General features: G+C 39.5%; 1 protein-coding gene across 2 annotated transcripts; it reads right to left on the reverse strand.

Moving 5' to 3' along the window:
* Positions 1–2,614: 2,614 nt before the first annotated feature.
* On the reverse strand, positions 2,615–26,330 carry GANC (glucosidase alpha, neutral C). 2 transcript variants are annotated; one of them, XM_035539033.2, is made up of 24 exons: positions 26,164–26,230; positions 25,172–25,234; positions 23,770–23,878; positions 22,044–22,171; positions 21,326–21,508; positions 20,179–20,224; positions 19,108–19,174; positions 17,649–17,745; positions 16,920–17,100; positions 16,269–16,422; positions 15,708–15,943; positions 14,610–14,736; positions 13,507–13,586; positions 12,458–12,601; positions 11,942–12,038; positions 11,466–11,567; positions 10,756–10,999; positions 9,034–9,098; positions 8,685–8,761; positions 7,605–7,679; positions 7,340–7,453; positions 6,780–6,892; positions 5,713–5,816; positions 2,615–4,882 (listed from the first exon to the last, which is right to left on the reverse strand). In XM_035539033.2, the coding sequence occupies exons 1-24, from the start codon at positions 26,190–26,192 to the stop codon at positions 4,773–4,775; spliced, it is 2,745 nt and encodes a 914-aa protein (XP_035394926.1). In that variant the 5' UTR covers positions 26,193–26,230; the 3' UTR covers positions 2,615–4,772. The 2 variants fall into 2 exon arrangements, with proteins under 2 accessions (XP_035394926.1, XP_035394927.1); XM_035539034.2 differs by lacking the exons at positions 2,615–4,882; positions 5,713–5,816 and having other exon boundaries at positions 6,850–6,892; positions 7,330–7,453; positions 26,164–26,330.
* Position 26,331: the final 1 nt, after the last annotated feature.

Genomic DNA, 26,331 nt, shown 5'->3' on the forward strand with positions numbered 1-26,331 from the left:
AGGAAATTTGTGAAAAGAGGAAGTTGTTCTTCCCCCTTTTTTCTTTCTGTTGAAAATCTCCTAGTCAAAGTTGTAAGCGATGAAATTCCTTGTGATTGAGCACATCGTGCATCTTCTCGAAGGGCTGCAGTATTTTGCTGTAAGAAGCTGGAATTTGTTCCTTGATGTGGCACAAGGTAATTTGTAGGCTGACTCCTGTGCTGGAGTTGTACTATCTACAGCATTTGTGTGTGCGCTGGCCCTGTGTGTAGAAACACTGAGAAGAGGCGAGCTTTAACCCGTGAAATCTAAAAATATCTACAGGCAAAGAGTGAGAGAGAGGGAAAGTGATAGGGAGGGGGTTAGCGTGGTGGTGTCAGTCTGCTGCACAGCTTGTGCTGAGGCCAGGAGCTGTGTGCAGCCTGACTCCTGGTGCATGCAGCTCCTCTTTTCCTTTGCTAGAGAGAAAAAACAGTGAAACTCCCACTGGTTTGGGAACATACTCATGAGGTCTCCCTAGCCAATAAACTAGTCCTGACACTCCTTAAGGAACTGTTGTACTTGACTTGTTGTTTCTGCCCTTTGCTACAGAAAAAAACCAAACATATTTTATAGAGATGATTATCTGAAGACACAGTCCCAATAGCAAAAACAGTAATTTTATTTGATGCTACTGAGGTCATTTCAACACCTGCCAGCTGGGAGTTGGATCCTCCAGGTAACATCAGAGAGAGCAGCTTGCGAGCGCTAAGATTCACTTGGTGATACCTACTTCTTATGTGAGAAGGACCTTTTCATACAGGGGCACTAAAATCTGTAAGGGGGCCAGTATGGAAATTGGGCCATTCTGTGTATGTTAGGATATACCAGTCTTAGAGATGTCTGACTTGGCACATTTATTTGTAACACAAGAGTGGGTTAAGGGATAAATTCAGTGTCTTTATGAAAGAAAATTAAGTTGCTCTTCCTTAACCCCATTGTTCTTCTCTATAAAAAGTTTTTAAATAGTTGACATTTTCTGTATGTCAAGAAAAGCCCCCTAAACCTTGATTTTTATTTTTGATTGTGAAGTCTTAAATCACATAGTGACATCAATGTTATTTTTGCCTAGTGAAACTAGTATCTGGAGTCTGGCTGATGTACGCATCGCTGACCTTTTGCTCTAATACTGTGGTATTATGCCAAAGCACTGTTTTTTTTTTGTTTCTCAGCTGTTTGCTCAATTTGCTAATTTCAAATTGAGTACAACAGACCATTTCTATAGCTCGTTGTTCCCTTTTTAAAAACTCCATGAGGGCAACCTTTTGAAGAAGGTAATATAGTTAAGCTGTACTAACCTGTACGAGTTACAAGTTATTAATCCTCATGCTTCTAATGATGACATTTTTCTTTTATCACGAATTACAAGCTTCCTGCACCAACAGGGCAGTCAGAAAGGACAGATTTGACTGTGTGCGGAAATAGGAATGCAATTGCTTCACGATAGGTTGTCCAGCTGCAGAATTGATGACTTCCTCATTACATTCAGATGCAAGGGTTGCAGGTCTTATGTTTGACATGTCTCTGCCAAGCTGTCCTGCATAGCCATGTGTCACTCAATCTAGGATTTTTCAAGAGCAATGCAAGTAGTAAAATGCAAGGGCCTCTCACTGCACAACTTCAGAAAAAATGCTCATTTTCGAACACATGCATATGTTCTTTCTTTCACCTTCTCCTGTTTTGCCCAATACAAACATTTATCTGTTATGTCTCATACACAGAGCTCTGTTTTGGAAAGAAAGACAGTAGTAGCAAAAGGTGTGACACCTGACAGACTCTTTGTAGACTGCTGAGAAGGATCAAGTGAAGGATTAGCAGTGGCTTATATATATTTGTTCTTGGAGTGGGGAAATGGCAGGATGGCATGTCTCACTTTTAACCCAATGTTGCTCTTTATGGATGTTCAGGAGTATTTTCTACTTATATCTGTTCAAAAAACAGCTTCTTTTCTATTTTTTTTACACTAGACAGATGATTTGGTCTTTTCTGTGATGAACAGGAGTTGCTAGTGAAAGAAAAAAAGTGTCTTTACAGAAACACCATTTGCCATAGAAAAGAATGGATACACTGCTACAAACTGCAAAAAATCCCTTTGTCCATTAGGAATCAAAACACCCTTTGCAATAGTATTTCTTGTGAGTAGAAGTACCCCAACCCACAACACCTGCTCAGATAAAGCAAAATTGATCTACATGGATGATAATCTTTCTATTTATTTTTATGAAGCTCTATCTGCTGTTGTTTTCAGTATCTGAATTCAATTACTTTCTGTAGAGATATATTACAAACTTATTTCTTGATTTATGGCAAAATGTGTGGAAAAGCATGAGTTGCTACAAACATGAATGTAAACAACATTTTTTGATTTTTTTCCCCTAAATTTATTATATAAAGACAACTGCAAAAAGGTTTTGAGCAAATAATTCCTATTGAAATCCACAGAAGTTAGGCACTTCATAACACTGAAAATTTGACCTATGAGTACTTTCTGTGGTGCAGATATATTGAGAGTGACAGCATAATTGTTAGCCATTCACTTTAATCAGACACACTTCAAATAATACTTAAATGATTCTCAACAGTAGAAACAAATTTGGAAGGAATAAGCATACAACTCACTTCATTGTTACTTCATTTTACTTTCAAATTTCAGAAAAATCAGTTAAAACATTTCACTAAAATGCTCCAGACAATAATTACCCCCTGTCAGAAGCATTGCTATGCTTAAATAAAAGAAGCAATTATCAATTAAAGCTGAGAAACTGATAGAAAAATAGGATTTGTCTCTCTTCTCACAGATGTATAAGATCTATATGCTACTGTTCCACCTGGATTTACTTATCTGCATTAAGCACAGTGGTATTTAGGCTGCTAGTTCCCAGCTCCTGGACTGGGGGTTCATGGTGTCTGCTAGAAGGGGTGGAAAACAGCTCTACAGAATGTGGGGAAGGAACTTAAGGGGCTGGCGGGAAACCAACCGCACGTGGTACTCAAGAGTGTAGTAGTTACACGTAGTCTCTGGTGCTCTGGTATTCCCAGAAATCTGCCCTGCAGAGGACAAACAGCAGCAGGTGGGAAATGACTCGCCAAGCACAGAGAGGGCTTAGGATGACGAGTAGGAAACAACATACAAATGGACTATTATGTCCCTTTTAGTGGGCAAAAATAGGGACTGTCCTTCTCTCTTTCCTAAGAGTTAATTCACTAATGTTTTTAGAAAATATTAGAAAATATTAGAAAATATTCATATTAAAAGATATCAAGTAATATCTGCCTTCTTATATCCACAAAACCCAACCGATGGCACGTTTAGGTTTGACTCAAAGCAGAACTGGTTTTAAAATAATATACTTTACAGGTGTAGCAAATGGAAAGGGCAAACAACTTGAACTGTAGAGCAGTGGGTAGCCTGTGAAGAGAGAGACCTCATATGGAAATGGCTGTGGAAATAGGCAGGACGTAGGACTCTCATGATGTCTTCTAGTTTTGAAAGGAAAGAAAACAGCAGGACACACCAGTTCTGTATGCAGAGATGGTTGGAAAAAGAGGCAGGGGAGCATTAGGGTCAATTTTAAAAGAATAGGGGAATAAGTATGAAATCGGATGGCTAAATGCAGAATTTATCCCATTAACTTTAAACATTTTCTGCTATAAAGGAAATTTTAAGCACTTCAAATTTCCTTTGTGTGAATAAGCTTTTTCATTGTCACCTGCAAAGCTCAAATCTCAGACAGATACTAAAAGCTGACCAAGAAATTACTAAACTATGTGTAACAGAAGCCAGATCTTAGCAAGCGCTTGAAGATGTGGAGGAACAGAGCTCCACGTAAGGACTGTTGCTTCACCAGGCTAACTTTAACCAATGACATTCAATTATTCGAAACAGGTCAATTATTTCCTAACAAAATACCTTCTCCTTTTCTTTGTACGTTTGTTTTTGTTTAAGTAGCACTGGCAGAAAGAGAGGAGCAATACTGTGGAAGATGTTTCCATGGGAGTCTAGCAGCTACCCCAACCTGCTACCACTGCTATAGACATGTGCCTTTTCAGAAGAAGTTTCACCAGCTATTAGAAAGACTTCTGCACTCCCACATCACTGTCTTTTACTATCATGAAACTGACTGGCACTACTTATTCAAACTTTACTTTCAATGACTGTGAACTGTTCAGCTAGCCTGTTGTTTACTTTCCTGTACAGACTGCCTAATTTTGCACTGTCATAAAGACTTAAAAGAGGAAATATCTGTAATGACCCTGGGTGTCTCCTTCTGGGTTTGTTTTCACGAGGCACCTTGCAGACAGAACTCTGATGATAACCTCTGTATCAGGTGTACCTAATGACGTTCTTTGTCAAACTGGCACAGTTTATCTCTTCTCAAGTACTCTAATGTGTGAAAGGTGGGACTGTTAAATACATTAAACCCCATGCGAATAAGCCACAATCTCACACCATCAATTCATGATTTTTTTTGGTACAAGTGAAAGCTGAACTTAATCTTAAAGCCTAACTGAAGCTAGTCTGGAACAGATAGTATTTACCTTTTTCCCCACAGATACAATCATAGTGCTGTTACCTTTGCTGAACAGAAGAGCTATCCAAGTTCAAATTGGTGTTTTAAAAGAAAAAAATGTTAGTTTGGGGTTGACTGGGTAGGAAATAGGTTCCTTGATTTGACTGGATTCAGGTGAATGCTCTAAGTCCTCCAAACTGATTTCCCTTTAAGCTTTCAATGAATTCTCTGAAGAATTGTCTTTCACTTGATACAAATCTTCCAGTCAGTATCAATGCTCAGGGCTAAATTTTCCAGCATCAGCACAGAGGTCTTCGTATCGTATGTGAAAACCACTTCTTTTTCTTTCCCATCTGAACAGGACAAGAGAGTTTACTGTATGACTTAGGTAAACACTTTTGAAACAACTATGCATGACTCCTTCCAGTTTTCAATTCAGACTCCCTGCCACTGGTGGAAAGAACTGAATACAAAACAAATAGTAGTCAAATCACTGACTTATGGTACATCAGTTTTCCTAGAACTATTCAAAGATTTTTCTGCAAAAGTTAAGCCTTGTTTGAGCATAGTTGTTACTTCAAGCACTCTAAAAGCCCTTAAGTTTGACAGGCAGAGGCAGGAAATCCATACCCACATGATTCACAAGGTGAAGGGATGTGGTTGGAAAGCAGCCAGAAGCAAAAAGCCCTTTCTGTAAATGCTTCTGTCTATACATGTAGACACAACTTCTAGAGTTCCCCAAAAAGTCAGGTTGTCCAGGGGCTTTTGAATGAGCAAAGTAAATTTTTTTTTGTCTGCAAATTTCCTGGTTTTGACTATTATGTAGGTTTACAGATCTTACCTGTACCTGGACCGAACAGTTTTTCAATCAAAATGCTATTTCTGGTTGTATTCTGTGTAGGACAGCTATCAGAACTTGGTAATTCTGAAGCACATCTACTGATATATTCACTGCCTTACAAAGCAAGTGTTCTTCAGGTTTGCACGTAATATTAGTGGTGATTAGCTGCTGGCTACTTTCACTATATTCTGTCCTTGCTACCCAAGGAGCAGTACATAAACAAAGATGTTCCCTGTGCTATAGCAGTTTCTTTGTAGAGCTGTCAGTTTGTCACCTCTAATGAATGGCAGCAGTACAACAGTATTTCGAATAATTGTAGTAAAATGAAAGTCAATGCATTACCCTTGGAGCAGACTGTTACAAAAGTGGGTTGTTGTCCAAGTCCCAGAAATATCACCCGTTCAACTACACATGTGGTGTGGTATTGTCCACTTTCATCCATGCAGCTGAAAAAAAGAAAATTATTTCATATAGTTTCTGTCCATCAGTAGAAGTTCAGTATCACACTGAAAAAATACTATGTTAGTCTCACCCTGAAAGTTCCCTAAACAGGTTTCCATTCCTCTACTTACATTTCTCCTGAAAAAAAAAAATTCTCCCATTATCAGCTAATTTTTGACTGCATGGCAGATTTCACAAAGTTAGAAGGGGAGAAAAGAAGTTTGAGAAGATGTTTTGTGTCAAAAAAACGTGGCTTTGACAACCAGAAACATTCTGGATTTCTGTAAAATGGTAGTAGAAACCCCTACATATAAACGTAATCTTGATTTTAACATTTTGCAAGTAAAATGTTTCAGTCTTAAGCACAATTAAATTTCATTTTGCAACTAATTTAATTTCATGTATTTATTTTTATTAGAAAGCTCTAAAAAAGCCCTCATATCCAAATTAAACTAAAATTTTCCTTTTGGGGGCAAACAATGTCATATCATTCATTTAAATGCCTTTATTTGGCAACTCCTAGATTTTCTAGTAGTTTAGCAACAATCTTTCATTTCTATTCTGAATTTTGAAGATTTTCAGATTTCATTTACGAGATAAGGGAATTTGAAGCATGCTTTTGGCTACATTATTTAACCTAGTCTACAGTTTTGCTCCGTGTTAAATTTTGTAGTTTGAGGACCACCTACTGCATATTTCTGAAGCCTGAGGGAATAATGATATGCCTTTATTATTTATACACTTCACAATACTATTTATGCATGAGCAGCAGATTTCAGTAGTAGAAGTGTGATAGTGGCATATTTAGGATCTGTTTACTTACAAGTATTTAGTGATATTTTTGGAACTTCACTAAGCAATAGATAATACTAATATTTCCTTATTTGCAAGGCAGTCATAATGAACTAGAAAAGGCATTTCGAGTGACAGTATGTTGAGTGGCTTTTGTCTTCATCAATTGCTGTTACCTGGAAGACAGAACGTTCTTGTGGAAAGTGAATTTCCGGTACAGGAACTGCTTCTTGTGGAGGTACTGAAATGAATGCCCATCATCTAGGTAGAGCTCACCTATTGCACGGGCCTGTGAAACACACCAGATAGAGTCCAGATTAACAGCAGCTTCTAGGGGTAGACAATGAAACATTAAAAAAAAAAGAGTCTCACTACATGTTATTAACGTGGGTGTCAGATGGCACTTCATTCATTAGAAAGGACAGTTGTGGGAAGTTCTGTCTATATGTCCAAGAAATTTGTAGTTTGCCAATTCTCTGTTTCTTCTTCTAAGGGAATTGCAGAGGCCTGAGAAAGATCACAAAAATGTTTTGCCTGTGCTACACTCTGATACTTTTACTCTGAGGAAACAGTGGTAGGGAGGTGGGAGCGCCCTGACAATAAAGAACAGTAGAGGAGGGCCATTGGAAATCCAGATGCAGATACCACTACGCTCATTGAACAGAGAACAAGCACATAAAAAAGCATAAATGGCAGTAAAAGACAACTTTGTAAAGGGAATGTCACCTCAAAGTACCTCTGTGTCCAGGGCCACATGGAGTTCATAAGAAATATCTATCATCCATTCAGTGGATTTTCCAGCTGCAGTCTTAAGAGGTATCACGGTGCCTCCTCGCTGGAATACAGGAATCTGCCAAAAACAAGGCCAGGGTAGAAAGGTTCACAAACTCTTAATTGTATAATTTGAACTGGGAACAGGGAAAACTTAAGTTCTTTCTTATCAAACCTCAGAAATAAACTTTTACTGCAAGCACATAAAGAAAACTATTTAATTAACGTACTTTGTCCAGTGTTACTGGGATCTTCAGAGTGCCTGGATTTTCCATTTGTATAAATGTTCTGAAATTGTACCAAATCTAAGAAAAATGGAAAAAGAATGAGCACACCATATATGGCAAGATATAGAAATGCTGAGTTCCAGAATGAACATATTTATATTGAAGTAAAAAATAACAACAAAGTTGCTAATAACAAGTCACAAGAAAGAGCTACACCTGAAACTTCCCACGCACCGCTCTTGCCAGCAGGTTTCACTACTTTAGGTATGGCAGGTACTGAATTCCCACAGAGATCTTGATAAAAATATTTTTCTTAGCATGTTTGGAGAGCCTCATCTGTTTTTCTCCTTAAATTTAGGAAAGAATTGTTAGTATCCTCAGGTGCACTAGTGGAGTCACAAAGCTTTGCATGGTCTTTAGCACTCTCCTTTACTTCTGTCTTTCCTCTTATTTGCCTCTAGAGCTGAAACTCAGATTTTCCCTTTGAAACTATTTTTCTGAAATTCCTTCCCTTCCTCCACTTCTCAGCTGCTGCAGCCAAATGGTCTGTGTAGGAGTGGATCACAGTGCCATCCTGTGGATTAATAACTCAGTTTCAGAGAGGTACTGATCTCTGTACATGTCAGTGTTTGCTATGCACATCCCAGGCTACTGAAGCTTGTATCTCCTTGTTATACTTTTTCCTTCTTTCTGCTTTCCTCTGGTTTCCTTATGACCTTCCTTCAAACAGCCCTTTTCTTCCATGTGAAAAGAGAAGATTAACCCTATGTGAAATACATGAGAAAAGAAAAGGAATCGATAATTTAGTGAAGTTGTTTTTTGGTGTTTCATGAGAAGCAGTGAGCCTCAAGGGGAGATATAAATTATAGGAGACCTGAGATCTGTGCATAGAAGAACTTGGAAGAGCACAGAAGTAAATTTACTGTGAGGTGCGTGAGGTATCAAGATGTAAGGAAGGCTCAGAGTGACACAGAATGGCTAACACTCAGCACAGTGGCAGTGTGCAGCAATTATGAGTTGGGGAGCTGGGAGGTTGCCATATAAAACACTTCTGTGGGCTGAGCAGCTTTGTATGATCCTCACCTCCTCCGACCCTGGAAGTAGAACACTCACTGCCTTGGCCTCTTTGTCCGTGACTGGATGCACCAACAGAGCATTTCCTGGAGAAAAAGATAAACGTGGCAATGAGTGACCGCTGCGGTCCTCAAAGTTGCATCTCATCACAGCAGCAGCACTGTGCTCTGGTGTTGCCTTGGGCTTGTCAATCTCCCAAAGCTATTTTAAGGGCTTGCTTGAGCCATGGCAGGTGCTTATGTTCACTTTGTACTGGGAAAAAAGGCACGTGTGAGGAGCTCATGGTTGATCAGTTTCATTCTGTTACGGTACTATAATGCAGCTGGGCTGTATTGCTCACCCACCCATACCTGCTTACCTAGCATGTACTCATTTTCCACACCAAAAGTTTCTAATTTCCCTGGAAACTCTACCCAGAGAGGCCTGCAGAAAGACAGACAGTGGAATTCAGTTAGTTTATCTTCTCCCACCAGCTTGTTCAAGACTTTCTGGCATTTTTAGGTTCCATTTTCTCCCTCTCCTTAAAGCTATCAAGAACCAAAGATAGAGTAATCTCCTCTTCTGTGCCCTAAAGTACCACTTCTGAGTCACTGATGAGATTTCCCAGTACAACACAGGCTATGGCACTCCTATATGCCTACTGTTTAGCCCCCTAAACCCTGGCTTCCTTATGCACTACAGATGCCTTCCCTCTAGCAAAGGAGAGACGGATGAGCTTTTCTATCAAAGTTGACCAGCAATGCTGAAACCTGATGAGCTAGTCCCTGAGGGACAGTCCTTCCTGTTCTCAGCAGCTCACCACTGCTTCTACAGTATGTCTCCTGTCACAGACTGGATAACCTCGACCAGAAGTTCAACTTCTGTTCTCAAAAAAGGGAAGTGCAATAGGTGCACAATAGGTGTCATACATTTAGAGTTTGAAAGAGTATAAGAAAAACAGCACATTCAAATCACAGTCTGCAGCAATTCTCTGGGTTTCCTTACAAAGAAAGCCTGGCTCACCCACTCACTTATAGACCTTCACTTGTTCACTGTAGCCTTGTTGGTCATATGCTTGCTAATGAGACACACCTTCCACCGCGTCTGTGAGAAAAATACCATGCTTCCTCTTTTGTTCTGTACCTATTGCAGTAAATTCAACATATTCAAGGCTTTATTTAACATTGTGGGCAGTACATGTCAACGCCAGCTTCATTTCAAGACAGACGGAAACCCACTGTCTGTCAGTGCATACAACAGGGGCATCTACACCTATAAATGTGCAGCCATGCTCACTCAATGTCTATAATGCAAATCATATTCTAAACTCAACCCACTCAATCCTCTCAAAAAGGCTTTTTTTTTTTTTTTAAATAGGAGATGTATTTTATTTTCATAGCAATGAGTAAAGGTAAATGTGCTGCAAAAAGACAGTTCTAAGAGCAACCTCAAAGATACAGCAATACCAGGGAGATAGATGACAATTCCTCTCTTCCTCAAAGGACTGTTGCATTCAGTTCCACTGAAACGTTTTCTTAGGTTAAGAAGAGCAGGACAAAAACTCATTTTCTAATTTAATTTGTGTTCTAGATTACTAGATTCTCTACTAAAAGAATAATGATATAAAAAATAGTACAGTGATAAATGAGCAAGTTATCAATATGAAATAAGCTTTTATAACAGTAACAATTCAGCAATAATGAGTATTTTCATGAGAGGCAAAACAGCCTTCATGTCTTTAGGTCAGCAACTTCAGAGTCCATTAAGCATGGTTTTAAGCGTGGGTGAGAATCCTATATAATGTTCTTCATTATGAGAATTTTGGAGTGCATGGTCCTTTAAAAACATATTTAAAGACTGTAAGTGAGCTAGTGAGTTCTAGGTGTCATTTGGTTAAAAAGAAAAAAATTCCTCTGGTAACATTATGAAAGCTTGCAGAAAGGAATAAAACAGAATGTAGACATTTTTGTGCTTTTCTTTTCTTTTTTTACTATTTAAATAAGTAATCACAACTGTAAGAGACAGTAATTCAGTAATTTAAGTCCCTTGTCTAAGTGACTTCCTGAGGATAATCACTAAACCTCCTTACTTAAGTGCTTACCTCATAACTGGTTCAGCCTCTGTGTATGCCCGATAAAACAGTGTGTATAAGTATGGCAGGAGGACGTAGCGCTCTCTAATGGCTTCCCTGATGATCTGGGTGTTCTTCTCCCCAAAGAGCCACGGTTCTCGTCGTTTGCTCTCCATGTTAGAGTGACCTCTGAAGAAGGGCTGGTAGGCTCCAGCCTGATACCATCGAACAAGCAATTCTGGTTCAGGGTCTCCAATGAACCCTCCCACATCAGCTAGATATTGCACAGACAAATAAAAATACACATTTTTGGAAATTATTCTGAAAAACTTGAAGTTCTCCTCTAACAAACATTCCAAGGATACAAATTCATGAATTTCACAGTGTACTTGCAGTTCTGCTGTTGAGTAGCTGCTTGCCCAATCAAGAGTGGAAAATGGAGGTAACAAGTTATCCTTTAATAAAAATATCAAGAGACATTTCGGAGGCTGAGTGCCTTCCCCTGTGGCAGAGGACTGCCACAGTGATGCTACAGACCATCACCTGGAGACTGCTGTTCCAGGACACAAACGCTACAGAAGACTAAGAGAAGTGATGGTGAGAGACGGGTTTTTAGCATCTGAAATCAGACTCATCTGTGAATCCAACTGGAAATGCTGTTGAGCTTTTCACTATCTGTGTTGAAGTCTGGTGGCACTAGCAGATTTTGTATAGTGAGCAACTCCAACTAAACAGCTTACCTCCACAGAACGAAATCCCTGCCAGGCTGATGGTCAAAAGCATTGGAATGGAGATTTTCAAGTAACCCCACTCGGCTGTGTTGTCTCCAGTCCACACTGCCCCTGAAAAATACTCAGTCTCAGGATTACACAGGAAAGTTGGGTGTATGATTCAACTTATGCTTGCAGTTAAGGAAAGAAAACAGGGATGGTCATGAACACTGGTGAACTGCTGTTCATTGTAACTTCTTTTTTTTTCTTTATATGCATGCTCCTGAAATATCCAAAAACCATAGTGTTTTGTCCCAGGATAAAGATTGTTATTCTGACTTTAACTTGTACATGCTTTGCCAGCCCTTCCTGATTTTTTTAATCACTTGCACTTGTAGGATCTCACTATTTCAGTATTTCTAAGATAGTTGCTGTCCTCTCTAAACTTAACTACTACATACCAAGCTCAAGAAAACAAACCAGAAGGAAAGCTAGTCCTTGCTTACCATACTTCTGTGATCCAGCAAAGAACGATCGTGTGAGAACAAATGGTCTTTCTTTTCCTGAAGACCGTTTGATGAGTCCTTCTGCAGTTGCCATTTGCTGAAAATCGTGAATATAAAAGTCAGGAGGATAAGCTTTCCAATTAAAATATTTGCAATGCTGCCTTTTTAGCCCTTCCTAGTCAGGAAAATTAAGAAATGTGTGCCCACAAATAGCTATTGTTAAACCAACACTTTCCTACTACAATATACTTGAACAACAAAAAAATATTAATTTTGTGTAGTCACAGCCAATGTCATTACATTGTTACATTAGAAATGTATGGATATTGTCATACTATCTTGTGACCAATCACAGAGACATTTATTTCAAATACAGCAATACCTATCACGGCAGAATTTCATTCTGTAACCTGATGGAGGTTAGAGAATACCTACTACTGTTTAAATACAATCCTTATCACATTAGGCATACCTTATGAGGACAGATAATTCCTGGTCTGTCTCCGGATACTCTACCTGATAGAATCCGTACAGGTTGTGTAATTCCCGATGCTCCCAGTTGTTGTAGTGCACAGCATCTTTTTGCATTGTTAGCTCTGCCCCTTTGAAAACTGATGGCTCATTCATGTCGTTCCACACAAAGAGGATATTAGTGGACCCCTATGGTACAGGGTTGCAGTTAGGACATAAGACAGACATTGCTGAGACTTAAATCTCTAGTGGGTGTCAGACTAGTCTGGGATTTGAGTAGGAGCAGCAGCAAAGCAAGGTATGGTTATTATGTTCCTGTGGTCACTGGAAAGATGCCAGTCATTCCCCCCTTCTCTCTTGGTGGCCTTTAGGTTCAGGGCGGCAGCCTAAAAGCTCAGTTGATTTTTGCACTTCTCACAAAATTCAGCAGAGTTGCAAAGTTACCTGCTGTTCCCACCCTCTGGTAAGGGAAAAGAGTCAGGGAAGGCCAAAAGAGAAGCATTAAACAGTCATGAAGAAAAATAAAACAGAGGTCAGAAAAGAAAAACTGTAGAGGAAAAGCACTGGGGAAATGTCAAGCAAGGTCTGTTAGGGGAGTGATTTCAACATTACTGAAAAGCAGTAATGTTGAAGCACCCATCAGTGGAGGGTGGGAGAAGCTGGAGGTGTCTGGCAGTGTCCACCCAGGCACCTTCAGCACTGGGCAGAAGTGCTGAAAGGAATGTGAAGGAGCTGTGACCATGAGCTATGAGAGTACTCCCATCTCACTCCTTACGTGTTGTCATGGTAGTAAAAACAGGTAATGCAGCAGTGGTGATAGATGATGGATTGCTAAAAAGCTTGCACTCTCCATCCTGCTGCTACAATTAAGTAAGCAGTTTCAGTGGCAGAGTACAGGTTCCAGCTTTCTCAGTGTAGATAGGTCCATGGAGAAAATCCTTCTATGGTATTTCAGTTTCTCACGATATTTTCATGTACATTATGATCATACAACTAGAAAACCCACCAACTTGCTTGGCCAGCTTTTTATCTTCTCTCTTTTCCCCATTTTTGGGCTTTCTGGAACACGTAGATCAGAACAAATCAATACACACCTTGTATGTTTTGAAGGCAAATTGATCTGTGTACCATTTTCGCACTTCAGGATTGGTGAAATCTAGATAACAAGAGGAACCTGTGGATGTGGGAGATCCCAGTTATTTAGCTGCTCTTAAAAGTATGTGTTTTCTTTGCACCTAAATACAGCAGCCTACAGCTAGAATGCTTTCCATAATTAGGCAGCAATAATGTGGTTGATATTGTTTCTAAGACAAAAGCCCCAAAACAAATTCCAGGCCAACATGGAACTCGGTACACCTCTTGTCCCCTATATACAGATCAACACATGTGGACTCTGGAAGTCTGAAGCTCAGCACCATTTCAGGATGAATGCCAGCTGTTTGAAAAATGTTTGGATGTTAACAGGAAGCCAGGGAGAAACAGCACCCTTGGTGTTCTGAACTTGAAACAGGAAAGTGCCACTGTGACGCTGAATAACAACGTCCTGAGATGTATGAGTGAGAGACCTATTGTTGCAGTTCTACGTTCATACATATGCACAGGGAGAATAAAATGGTAACAGTTAAAATGGTAACAGTTAAAAACTGCCATGCTACTAGAAGTTGTAATATATCCTTGATTTTTTCCATATTCATTGATGTTCCACCATGTTTGTGGGCTGTCTGCAAAGAACAAGGACAACCTCCTTTGCCCTCTACCAACTCATTGTGAGAAAACCTCATGAAAAACAGCATGTCAAATCACTGTATTATGATTGAATCAGTTTTCAGTTCCATGGTTCATTTAATTTTCACCCAGCCTACAACAGCTGTGTTCAGTGCAACAGACCAGGCTGGATTTCTTTTAACCAGCACAAGTTTGAGAAGAGGGATGGCTGTTCTGATCAAAAAATTTAACTTTTCTAGCTCTAGGTCATGGGACTATCTGCAGAGCCAACAGACACAACAATGTTGTACAACCAAGGCAATTAGAACATGAATGTACAAAAGCCAAACTAATCAAAAGTATTTGAAATTATGAATATCTAAAAAAATAGAAGCATTGTGAGAAATTAATTCTACCTTAATGGCTCCCAATTCTGCAAATTTTTTAAAATTAACTGCTTGAAATGCAGATGGAACATTTTTTTTTTTTTTACCTGGCCAACAGATGCCCTCAAAATCTTGTCCATTTCTGTCTTTCACAAAATATCCCTTGTCTTTTCCCTGTGAATACAGGGCATACATGGGATCCGCTTTAATGTGGGGGTCTACAATGACAACAAGCTGCCAGGATAAGAAAATAAAGTGCATCATTAGCATCAACTCCAGTTAGTGAAACAGTAAAATTTAACTTTCGATACAAGGCAGATAAAGAGTTCATTTCAGGTAAAGAAGGCAGCTAAGTCACTCATTTTAGAAAGCAGTTAACTGTGTTTGTATATCCTACACATATACTACATACGCTATACTATACCAACATATATACTACACATGTGTAATAGCTAATTTACAAGGAGGGCATGAATTCATACTTAGACCCCTGAAATGTTTCAGTTGAAAGCTAATACCCCACTCCCTGAAAACACAATGTTTAATTCATGGCTATATTCTGTGAATGGGAAAATATACTTATCTGCCTTAAGACATTTAAATATATCTTAGTTTGTATGACATATACCAACAACAGAAATTCTTCTTGTTTTTAACATCCAAGTATTGCATTTTGCAGGTACCTTCTTCTGCCATTAACTGCCTTGCCCTAAAGCTGAGAAGGTACTATAGTTCCAACTAAGAGACTATAAAACTTGAATGCTATTTCAACAGTTCCCCTGTTGGCAAAGATCAACCATTAAGCAATTCACAATTTTCAGATTTTAAATGTGTACATTAGAAAGAAAAACGGAAGCAAGGATAGCTGAAGCAAGGTTAGCATATTGGTGAAAGCTCACGTTACGTAGAAAGATTTTCTCCTTTTTTGATCAGGGGCAGCACTGGGCTGCTCCTGTAAGATAGAGCTTCAAAGCGGTCAAACAGCCTGATGCTTAGGGTACTGAACTAACTACGAAACAATGTAACAGCATGAAGAGGTGGATTAAAAAACCTTGCACATGAGAATCATCACCAGACTGCAACACAATCTAATTTACTTCGCTGCAGTTACACTGTTTCCGGTATCTCTAGTACCTTGGTTAAGGCTGATTGGGTAACTTCACACTACAAATTAGTATTTTATTCCTTTCTGATATATTATTTACCTTGCGTTTTTTCTTCCTGAGAAGTTCCTGCATCCTCTTGGGGTTCTGGAATTTATTCTTGTCCCACGTAAAATACCTCTTGCCATCTGTGTGTTCTATGTCCAGCCATATCACATCATATGGAATGTCATGTTCATCAAAACCCGCATCTACTGCCTTGACATCTTGCTCATCTTCATAATTCCAGCGGCACTGATGGTAGCCCAGAGAAAAAAGGGGAGGTAGGGCTTGAGTGCCTAGGAAGAGTATATGCATGAAGCTAACAGTGTTAATGCTTTTCAGAATTTCTTCTGAAGACTTAACAGAGAAGATAACTTGAGAGCCGTAATTAACGTGTAACTGTCTGGAGCTGGGGAATGCTGGCCTACATTGAGTCTAGAGCATGTTCTTCACACCCAAGTGATGGGGATTGGGATTGTTCCCAAGTGATTGGGAACAACTGGCCTACTGCACACAATGGGCTAGGTAAATATTAACCCTCTCTTGAGTTCAGCATGTTCCTCAGGGAATCTCCCAGGTATATTTGCCACACCGGCTGACTCCAATTATTTAAGTTAGTACCTGTCAGTTGCGCAAATTGTTTGAAGATATCAAATGCAGTGGGTCCCAACAGCAGGAAAACATCAATGATCCCACTTTCTGACATCCAGCGCACATCAGTTAGAGGCACCGCCCTCTGCTTAGCAGTATCTGCAGCAGATCCGGACTGTATGTGCTTTAAAGGAAACCAAAGCAGAGCTGAATTCTTCTCTATCAAACTTTTGTTCATTAAAGGATCAAAGATGGAGACTAATAAAATTCTACCACTAACACATATCTGGCAGGTATTAGAAATACACAATTTATTATATATTCTTAACAAATCCTTTACTTTGCATACTGGTTATGTGAAATAAAGAGTAACAGTTAAAGATCAGATAAAATGATGAGGTGCTAAGTAATTACAACTTTTCTGTGATTAACTTCTAATCTCACTGTGCATTTGCTTTAAAATCATTCATGAGTAATAAAGAAAATGACCAATTTTAATCATGTAATCAAGTGTTGGAATAAAGCAAGATTTTTTCACTATTTCAGTTTGAATATAATTCACATATTTGTGCTCAAGAGTTGATGTGATCAGTCTCCAGTGATGTTACCGTCTTGCTTTTGGCCCTGCCTTGTAGTGTTTTCTTTTGATATTAAACTCCGAGGAAAGTAGGCAACTCTCACCTCAGCTACTGCCTTTGTATTAATATCCACCAGTGTTTCTGAAGAGTTCAGCCAGAAAATCCCTGAAGTTCTGTTAGGCTTGTGTGCTAAGAGAAGGGGCACTGAACCATAAATACCTATTTTATCATGTATCTTGTGGCCGAAGATGTCCAAATTATAAAGTCGGTAGGCATCACCATCGCTAGGACAAAGAAAAAGATGTGTTTGATAGATGTAAGCATCCTGAACCAGGCCAATTTTAGCTCTGCTGTTGTTCCACTGAACTCAGTGAACACTCTGTATTATGGTCTTTTGTTTACCCTCCAGGCTGAAATGTGGTCCTTCTATAATACTGCTTCTTTGCTTTGGTCCTACCTATCTCAATCAGGCAACGTTTTGGCTATCAGTGAGAATACTGCTCATTTATTCCAAGTCCTAAACTACGAATTCTGAAGTCTCCTGTCCCCCATGGATTTGCTCTTTTAAAAATTCTGCTTAGATGTGACTAATTGTGAAATTCTGAATAAAGACAGCATGGAAATTTGAGAGAGAACAAAAGGGGTCATTCATTAAATTGCAGTATGTAAAGCAGAACAACTCACTCCGCATGGACAGTCTATGATTCAGTTTGCTATATCATTAAAATAAAATATATGTGATATAATACGCATATTTCAAGCTGCTGTTTTATTAAATTATTGACACAGTATTACAGCTCTCCTCTGGAATAATGCAATCTGCCAGCTTTACCTTGTGTTTTTGAGAAGAAGTGATTCTGCGTGTTGTGGTATTCCATAAATATGGTCAAATCCATGTAAAGAGAAATCCACACCTACAGAACTTGGACCTGAGGTAATAACATTAAAAGAGAAGAACACACAGTTCCAGTCTCAGGCTTAGCTGAAAGCAACAAAGTAGCACAACCTAATTGTAAAAAAAAATAATAAAAAATCAAGTTTTAACAATTAGCTATTTCAAACTTGTTTTCAACTTCTTTCATCATTACTTATATACTGCAGAGGTAACATTTTCAACAGATTTTATTGTATTTCTTCCAGTTTTGATCTGCTTAAGAAGATAAAATGAAAAAAAAAAACACAAAAAAAGCACATAATAGTTCCTTTACTATGTAGTAAAACTGCTTAAAATTATCTCCTGTTTCTATCCCAGCAACTACAAGCCAATCTTTGAAGCACAGTGGTACAGCAGAGTGAACATCAGAGTCAGAATTGCTTGTTTTCTACACTCTTCTCTTCAGCCTCAGCCAAAGGAGCAGCATCCACAAGGGCCTCTGCTAAGTGCTGTCATCTTATCACACGAGTGAATCCAGAGCAAATTCTGGCAGGTGATCAGAGATCCTCTAGATTGACAAGCAGTGGCTTCGGTATCAGAATCTTACCCCAGGGACTTTACTCCCCCAATACAGAGAAGCAGCAAAATCATGATGCTGGCCTAATATGTCAGACACAGCATGAATAACGAGGGCAAAAGCTTCCTGCCTCTGCGTGTCTCAATGGTGAAGAGCAGAAACCTCTGTCACCACAAGGAAGCTCTTTTAGACTTCCCTCTGCATACTGCAGCCGCTGGGCAGTGCCAGTTGCCCTAGAAGGCTGCATGATAGAAGTAACAGACAAAGCTAACAGAATTAGTTAATGCAGAATGCAACTGGACAGACAGGAAAGGGTCATGAGTTCTGGTAATTCATAATTTAAACTGTATTTGAGCCTCTGACTTCCAGATATCTATCCCCTTCTTAGTGTCCCTTAAGACTGCTCAGTACTTTCCTTTGTAGTCCCCCACTTCAGAAGTTTCTCTGCAACAATTATTGCTTAGATAGCATGATTTCTGATATGTCATCAGAATAAACATGTGAAATCAACATTTTGTGCTAATATATAAAAAGCAGAAAACAACAACAAAAAGAAATAGTGTATTACATAGTAGTCAGCCAATGCAGATAGTGTTACACTCTTTTAGAAATGGCAGTTAGCTGATGAAACGGGTCACATTTAATGTGCTTCCTGCTGAACAGAAATCTAATGACTATTTCCAGTGCTTCTGTCAGATTTGTTACCTGCTGACACCTTACAGGCAAGTTAAAAGGAGTGAGTGAGACATTGATAAACATTAAGTAGCTAAACAGAAATACGAATGAATAAAGGTAAATACAAAGCAGTAAAGGCATTTTCAGAACTAGACTGAGACTTACCATGAGCTTTGATATCCAAGAAACTGCCAAATTTCTCTTGCCAGAGACCTAGATCCTCCTGTTTCTGCTATATAAACAGAAATAGCTAAGCCTGTAAGTGCAACTACTCACACCATGTACTAAGAAAACTGTCTTTATTCACATGAGATTCATGCATTATTACTTCTTTTTTTTTGGTCAAATATGGCCAATATAAATAAATCCAAAATGCAATTCAGATTCTGCTGCAAGAACACTCCCTGGCAGAATCCAGAGTTCAGATGCAAGTATGCTGAAAGCAGCATAGCTCCTCCAATTTTTAACAGGATAGTACAGTAAGCCATCTGCTCTACAGGAGGCTAAAATTATGCCATGGGCATAACTCAGCCTCCTGAGAAAATTGGCATGTGCCTATATGCACTGCCAGGACCTGGTCTTTTTCCAGAGTGAATCTTACAGCAGTACTAAGCATGGATGTATGTATAGGCATATCTTTGGACTGTTACAAAAGAGGTCTCTTTCTTTTGAAACTCTCTTTGCAAGGAAAAGGGAATTTGAAAACAAGCAAATATCACCAGGAAACTCCCTGTTACATATGTAGTCCAAATTCAATGAGAGATCAAGAACAAAAGAAAAAAAAAATCTAAATACAATGGCCATGGAAGACATCTTAAGCCAGATCTACATGCTGATGCCTCCTACAGCTGTGGTAAAACACATACTGCTATCTGAAATATCAGATCCTCTTTGAATTTCACTGGAAAAATGATTAGATTAAGAAAAAATTATATTTGATACATCTCATAAAGGAATAGCTGATGTGGGACTTTCAGTCACTATCATCTCTCATGTGAATGAATGGCCCACAAAGCCCAAAGTGCACTGTAACACATTCCAATAGGGAAGAAAAAGAACCATATTCTGGTGTCATGAAAAAGATGAAGTCACTGCAATCTGCTGTATGTTATGTGCTGCATGTTAGTTTGGCTGTTTGTAGGAATAGTACCAGAAGAAATCACAAATGTGATTCTATTTAATCAATTCTCTTTTCTACAAAATATTAACGATGTAATTGGAGTAAGCATAGGCTACCTTAGAAGAATCACTTGCTGTCTCCTCGTTTTCTGATGTAGACTTTCTAGTGAAAACAAATATATAAAAAATAATCAGTTTTTTATTAACATATGGAGGGATTTAAAACAGAAAATCCATATAGCATTATGCATTGCCATACATATTGTATAAGTGCTTTAGAATCATAGACTCATCTAGATTGGAAAAGATTTTCAAAATCATCGAGTCCAACCATCTACCTAACCTATCACTAAACCATGTCCCTTAGTGCAATGTCCACACAACTCAAAAATATCTCCAGGGATGGGGACTCCGCCACTTCCCTGGGCAGCCTCTTCCAATGCTTGACCACCTTCTCTATGAAGAAATTCTTCCAACTATCCAGTCTAAGCCTCCCCTGGAACAACTTGAGATTGTTTCCTTGTGTCCTAAGGTGCCAGACTACTCTGAAAACTGATGTAATGGTAGAGAGCTCTGATTGGCAAATCATTTTAATATTTGATGTCCTAAAATAGCCTTCACTCTACATTTGAATTAAATTCATCCTTTCAGATTCCACATCTATTTCTATCTGTGCCACCATTTTACCCACCCAGAAGATCCTCATGTCTTTGTTCTCTATTAAGGGCTCTCTGTTAATTAATTTTTTTTCAAATAATTCTTTCTATGAGAAACGTGCTTGCTATGCCTGTTTCCTAGCCATGACATGGTCTGCTTTGTAATTTCTCATTCTTCCAGCACTTTGCAGTGGGACTGATCTGCAAGCTCATATATGGCATATTGTAACTTACTTGAAGAGCTTATATGGTGAACAAAACTTACCTGAAGAGTCATAAAATGAGGCAAAACTAAGAACCTTATCATATTACCATCGTTCATTTCCCAAAAGACAAGGGGAACAAGACACTTTAGTTTATTAAAGAATTGGTCAATAACTTAGGTTAGCATGAGCATATGGCTGCTGTAAGGGATTCAAAGAGGCTGCAGCTAATTGATTTAGACATTCTTTTTTAAAACTTCACTAGCATACTTACTGGCATGAAGTAATAGAGAAGACAGAGTTCAACACGTGGGAGTTTCTATCACAGAAATTGCTATTCCAATATAATTGTTTATTTTCAGCTACAGCTCAATTACCAAATGGTGGGATAGACAGGTACTGTACCTATCACTAGGAGGTGGTTGTAGGTGCTCAAAATATAACAAGCCATTGGAATTCATGCTCAGAACAGTCTCACCCTTGGAGTGTAGCTCAACCTGGAAGGGGTTTGCTGTGACTTGAAGCATGTAGTCCTTATTAACACTAGTCAGCACCAAAATACCTGCCTCCTTCTGGGATATAGAGAGTCTGTCAAATGAAAAGCAACAACAGTTTTATAGGAATCAGCAGCATGTGAAATCCACTGTAACTAAATAACAATCTGAAACAAAAGATAGGCTAAGACTGTCTGCGTACGTTACAAAACCTCAAGGCTTGTGCTGAGTTGATGAACCCCAGAAATACATGCTGTGTTCAGGCTTCACTGCACAGTGCAACAGATGGCTGCAGAACTACCATGAAAACTACCCAGAGTTTGCACTCCTTTCACATTAGCATGTAATGCCTTTAGTAAAAATGATGCAGTGTAACAAGTAGACTATTTTCCAGTTTCGTCAAACAGCCTCAAGTTTCTAATATATGACACAACTTTCTCCCATGTAGTTAACGTGAATATTTGAAAGCAAATTAACCATGTGCATTTTTATTTTCTCTTCCTGTAACAACTTTATAATGTGGAGAGTCAACTGTAGTGTAGTGCAAATGAGGGAGAAGGCAAAACAACCTTGCAAATGAAGCTGTAAAGTTACTAACTAGGGTGCTAAATCATTGTCCCCTCACTTACCTCTGTGTGGTAGGTTCCTTTATAAGAACATCAGGAACTTCATATCTTGCTCTGAGAGGAGCTGCCTCATTAATTTTAAGCCTAAATATATTGCCTTCTATTTCATAAATTTCTACTTCTAGAAGAACCTGGGAGCAAACACAGATAAAACTGGTAATGATAAAAAACATCAACTTACTTTTCAACTTAACATCATCAGACACTTACTGTCTGGAAAAAAAACACACCTGCCTGCTTTCTGATTTAATGTTCTTTAGTACTACAAAATAACAACCACCATCCACCTCATTTACGCTAGCTAACTCCCACTTTTCTTCTTTGAAGAGCAACTCTTTTTAAGTGGACCCTTTATCTTCAAGTTTCTCATGCCTAGCATATTTGCAGCTCTCCCCACAAGCAGCAAAGAAAACAGGGATAGTATACACTAACCTTGAAGTTTGGGTAATTTTACTAGTGGTGTGTAAAAGTAAGAGCAGGGTACTACTGAGATCAGGGCTTTTTGCAAAACCATCAGTGCTCTGTGTTCACTGGTATTCACAGTGGTACTTAGACTGATGACCCATGTCAGAAAGACACCTGAAGAAAAACGGGTGATACTGCTCTACTCATAAAGATGTGTAACTAGCTATTTTACACTTCAGGGAACTGTAAACTCACTTTGTTCTAGGTCACACAAAACGACTCATTTTTATTCTGTGGAGAATCTCTGTGCAAGAAATCAGATGTTTTTTTATGTTTTTTCCCCCTTCTGTTTTTTTCACTTTCTGAATCTTTTCTCCCATGAGACACAAAAATTGGATGAAGAATTTTGGCCTGCTATCTTTTCCTTTTACCTGGGAGCTAATCAGCACCACTCTCTTCAAAGACATGAAAGAATGAAAGAGCCATATGACTAGATGGGGGGTAGGCAAGACAGAAAAATTAATTTGGAGTTCCAGATTCTGCTTCTTAGGATACACTTCACATTATGCCATCTTTGAATAACCCCCCAGTCTACAGAACTGCAGGGTCTTCAGTCTTTCACCTACCTTAAGATCTAGGTGGAAAAAAAAAGAAAAAGAAAAAAAAAAGCCTCCTTTTTTATGCTGACTGCAAAGGTCAGGATCAACACAGAAGGCAGAAAATACATTCATGCACATTATCTGCGTAATGGGATGCTTAGAGCACGGAATGGGGAGAGCTGCAATTCCAAACTTGCATATCTGAGGACGGCTTAAGTTGCCTTTTCCCTGAGTGCTAGCTGGTATTCTGTTAAATGAGAGAAATGGAAGATACTCCTCTTCCTGGCTCTCTTCTTACATATGAATAATTTGATAGGTGAGAAAGACTTTTTTTCCTAAAAAGCTGCCATTCATCAAACACGGGAATACAAAGGTATGCTTAGGAGGTGCTGAAACATATGTCTTCTTATTCCATTTCAGAAAAATAATGTATTATTTTGGAATAGTGGAGAAAACCTGAATTAAAAACATTTTTTCACATAAAAAAGAGTTCTATTCGGATTTTTAATAAAGTCAGTACAGATTTTTTTTTAAAGTTCCTTAAAATGTCCCTTTTTCTTGAACAGTCTCAAGTTGTTAAATAAATACTGACTAGTAAGGACATCTTTAGGCCGATACTTTGCATCATAAGTACCTACCACTGGAGTACCTCAAAACCTTCTGCAAGTATTATCAGACCTGGTGATAATATTCACTGCTCTTTCTTATACTAGGTAAGATCTCACCTTATTCTCCTCATGAATAATTTGGAATTTGACATTCTCATCACTTAATGTGACTGAATCCAGCATTGCTCGATACAAGGATTTTCCAGGACGTAGAAGTTTCTGACGCCTGACAAGACAGAGAATTGTTTTTAGTCTCCCTACTTGTTGTGGCTTATATCACACATAGGGACATAACATTAAGTTGGAAATGTTTACTAATAATTTGTCTTGAATTTTTTCAAACAATTATTATCAGTGCTTCAAGTAAAGGGGAAAAAGAGGGAATAAAGTTCTAAGCAAACATATGTGTATATGAATGAAATGGAAAATAGAGGGGCTTGGTCAAACAACACCATCCCAAAAATCTTTTTTTATTTTTAAATAACAGGGTAAATTCAAGTGACCAACTAAAATCGAAGTTGCACAGTTACATTCCACTCCTTTCCAGAACCCCATAAATTTCAGCTGAATAATCCATTTTTTATTTTCTGTCATATACACCACTGCTTGGTTTCCAACCCTCCAGCGAACAGCTTGTACATCCTGTAGTGATGAAGCAATACATGTTTGTAATTTGTAACCTCCTGGATATACACTGAGGAAATTGCTTTTCAGGGGATACTCCTGAACCTAATGACCTAAAATGGCTCTCCTTTTTGCAAGACCCAACGCCTGAGCCGCAAAAATGAAAGCAGGAACTGAACAAGGAGAGTGGCCAAAGTCTGGATGGGCTGCTACAGAGTTTTGACTGCAGTTTTTGGTCCTGATGATGTTTTTAGGACAGAGACCCTGAAATAAAGGCTCTGTCAACTGTTTGGAGAATTCTCCTTGCTGAGCCCAGGTTTTATAAACTGCTTGAAGATGGGTGTCGTTGAGGCTACCTCGAAGGAATGCTTCTTTATCAATAAACTGACTTGGTTTCCTTGCAAACAGACATTATGCAGATGTGAGCAATCACACAAAGGATTTATTCTAAAAGTAGAGCAAAAACATGATCTGACGCTTGCCAGTGTGCAGTAACTTCTGAAATCAGATGTCTTAAGTTAACATGGTGACAGGCTAGAGAGGGCTGATGTGAAAAGATGTCTTGCTCCCATTGGCAAAATGTTATCTGGGGCTTCAGAACATAATTTCCTGCAGAACAGAATTGGGTATTTGAAACAATAACCCAGTATGTCAGAGGCTAATTGGTGTAACACTGGACAGTTGTTTGCTTTACCCAGGCAACATTAGACAGAATACAATGGAGGTGAGATTCCACCTTTTAAAATATGCTGACCAGTTAGTGGGATGCTCACTTTGAAAGGAACATCCTGAAAGTAGCACAGTTGTTGTGACTAAAAATCAAAGTGAAACTACTTCCTCTAACTTTTAATAGTTTACAAAACCAAAAACCCTACACTACAATTCTTCTCTTTACCTGTAAAAAGCAATCTGGTTGCATTCCTTAAAGTTGCTTTTGTCCACAGCTTCATCTTGAACACTAGAAAGAGCAGAAAACATTTACATGTGTTCAGCAACCACCTGTTGACAGATCAGATGATGGGTGTCTCCCTCTAGAGTGGTGACGATTAAGGAGAGTGGAGACAACCATGACATAAAACTTGTTGGACTCTGAACTACTGTGTTTGGATATAGGAAGAATTTGTATGCATTTAGTTCAAAGTTAAACCACTTCCTTTTAAACTGATAATTTTGACAGCCAGGTGGATCTGTGACTAACAGCTGAATTTCTGCATAAGGGAATTCTTGGGGCTTTGCCTTTTGAAGCAAGTTCTCTCTCTGCAGTCCTTAAACATTATGTTCCAGTATTAAAAATTGACAGACAGGACTGGCAGAAACATAGGAATCCTGTGTCCCTCTTCTGCCTGCAGTGGGACTAATGAAGAGGAGGCTTATGTAGGCTCTACCAACAGCTCTGCGTTATCTCGGGACTTGAGAGAACTTCTAGATCTACTAGAGAAGTGCAAATTTTTGGCTTGCCTGAAAACAGTGGACTGCCAATAGTGCCTGTCATCAAAATGTTTCCCCTAACATACCGAGTTCAGCCACGCATGAAAGAGAATAAGGTTTTATTTAGTCCCGGTAAACGAAGAGCTGACGCTCACAGAACACTAATTACACACACACACCATATACAAACGCAGAGGGCAGCCGTGGGTGACAGTGACAGTTCACCGAGTAGTTACAGCCCCAGCGGACCTCCCAGCAGCCCCCCACCCGTTCCGGCCACGTCCCCGGCCCCCTCCCGTCAGCTGAAGGCCCCGCGCAGCCGGGGGCGGCTCGGCCACGGCCACTGCAGGCCTGTCCCCACCGGCGACTGGCTCTGGGCCCTCCGTTGTGTGCTACCGGCCCGGCACAACCGGGAGCGAGCAGCGGGCTGGCCCAGGAGCCGTTAGCGGGCAGCGTTACCTGGCTTCCCCCGGCGCGGCCGCCTCCATCGCGGCTGCTGCAGCCGGAGGGGCGGCAGCGGAGGCCGGGCTTTCCCGGGGAAGCCCCGTGCCCTCCGAAGCGGAGGGGAACGGAGTGGAGGCCGGGCAGCGGCTGCTCCGCCCCCCGCGCCGCTCCCTCTCGCCCACG

The sequence above is a fragment of the Cygnus atratus genome, chromosome 5, assembly GCF_013377495.2.
Source record: "Cygnus atratus isolate AKBS03 ecotype Queensland, Australia chromosome 5, CAtr_DNAZoo_HiC_assembly, whole genome shotgun sequence".
Taxonomy (NCBI): domain Eukaryota; kingdom Metazoa; phylum Chordata; class Aves; order Anseriformes; family Anatidae; genus Cygnus; species Cygnus atratus.

Bases quoted from the DNA above. Each gene is read 5' to 3' on its own strand.
- GANC (XM_035539033.2), bottom strand. From the start codon at position 26,192: ATGGAGGCGGCCGCGCCGGGGGAAGCCAG. The intron at 19,175-20,178 runs GTAGCCTATGCT...CTGTTTATATAG, and splicing joins CAGCAAGTGATTCTTCTAAG to CAGAAACAGGAGGATCTAGG. The intron at 4,883-5,712 runs GTAATGCATTGA...TGTCCTGTTCAG, and splicing joins TGTAACAGTCTGCTCCAAGG to ATGGGAAAGAAAAAGAAGTG.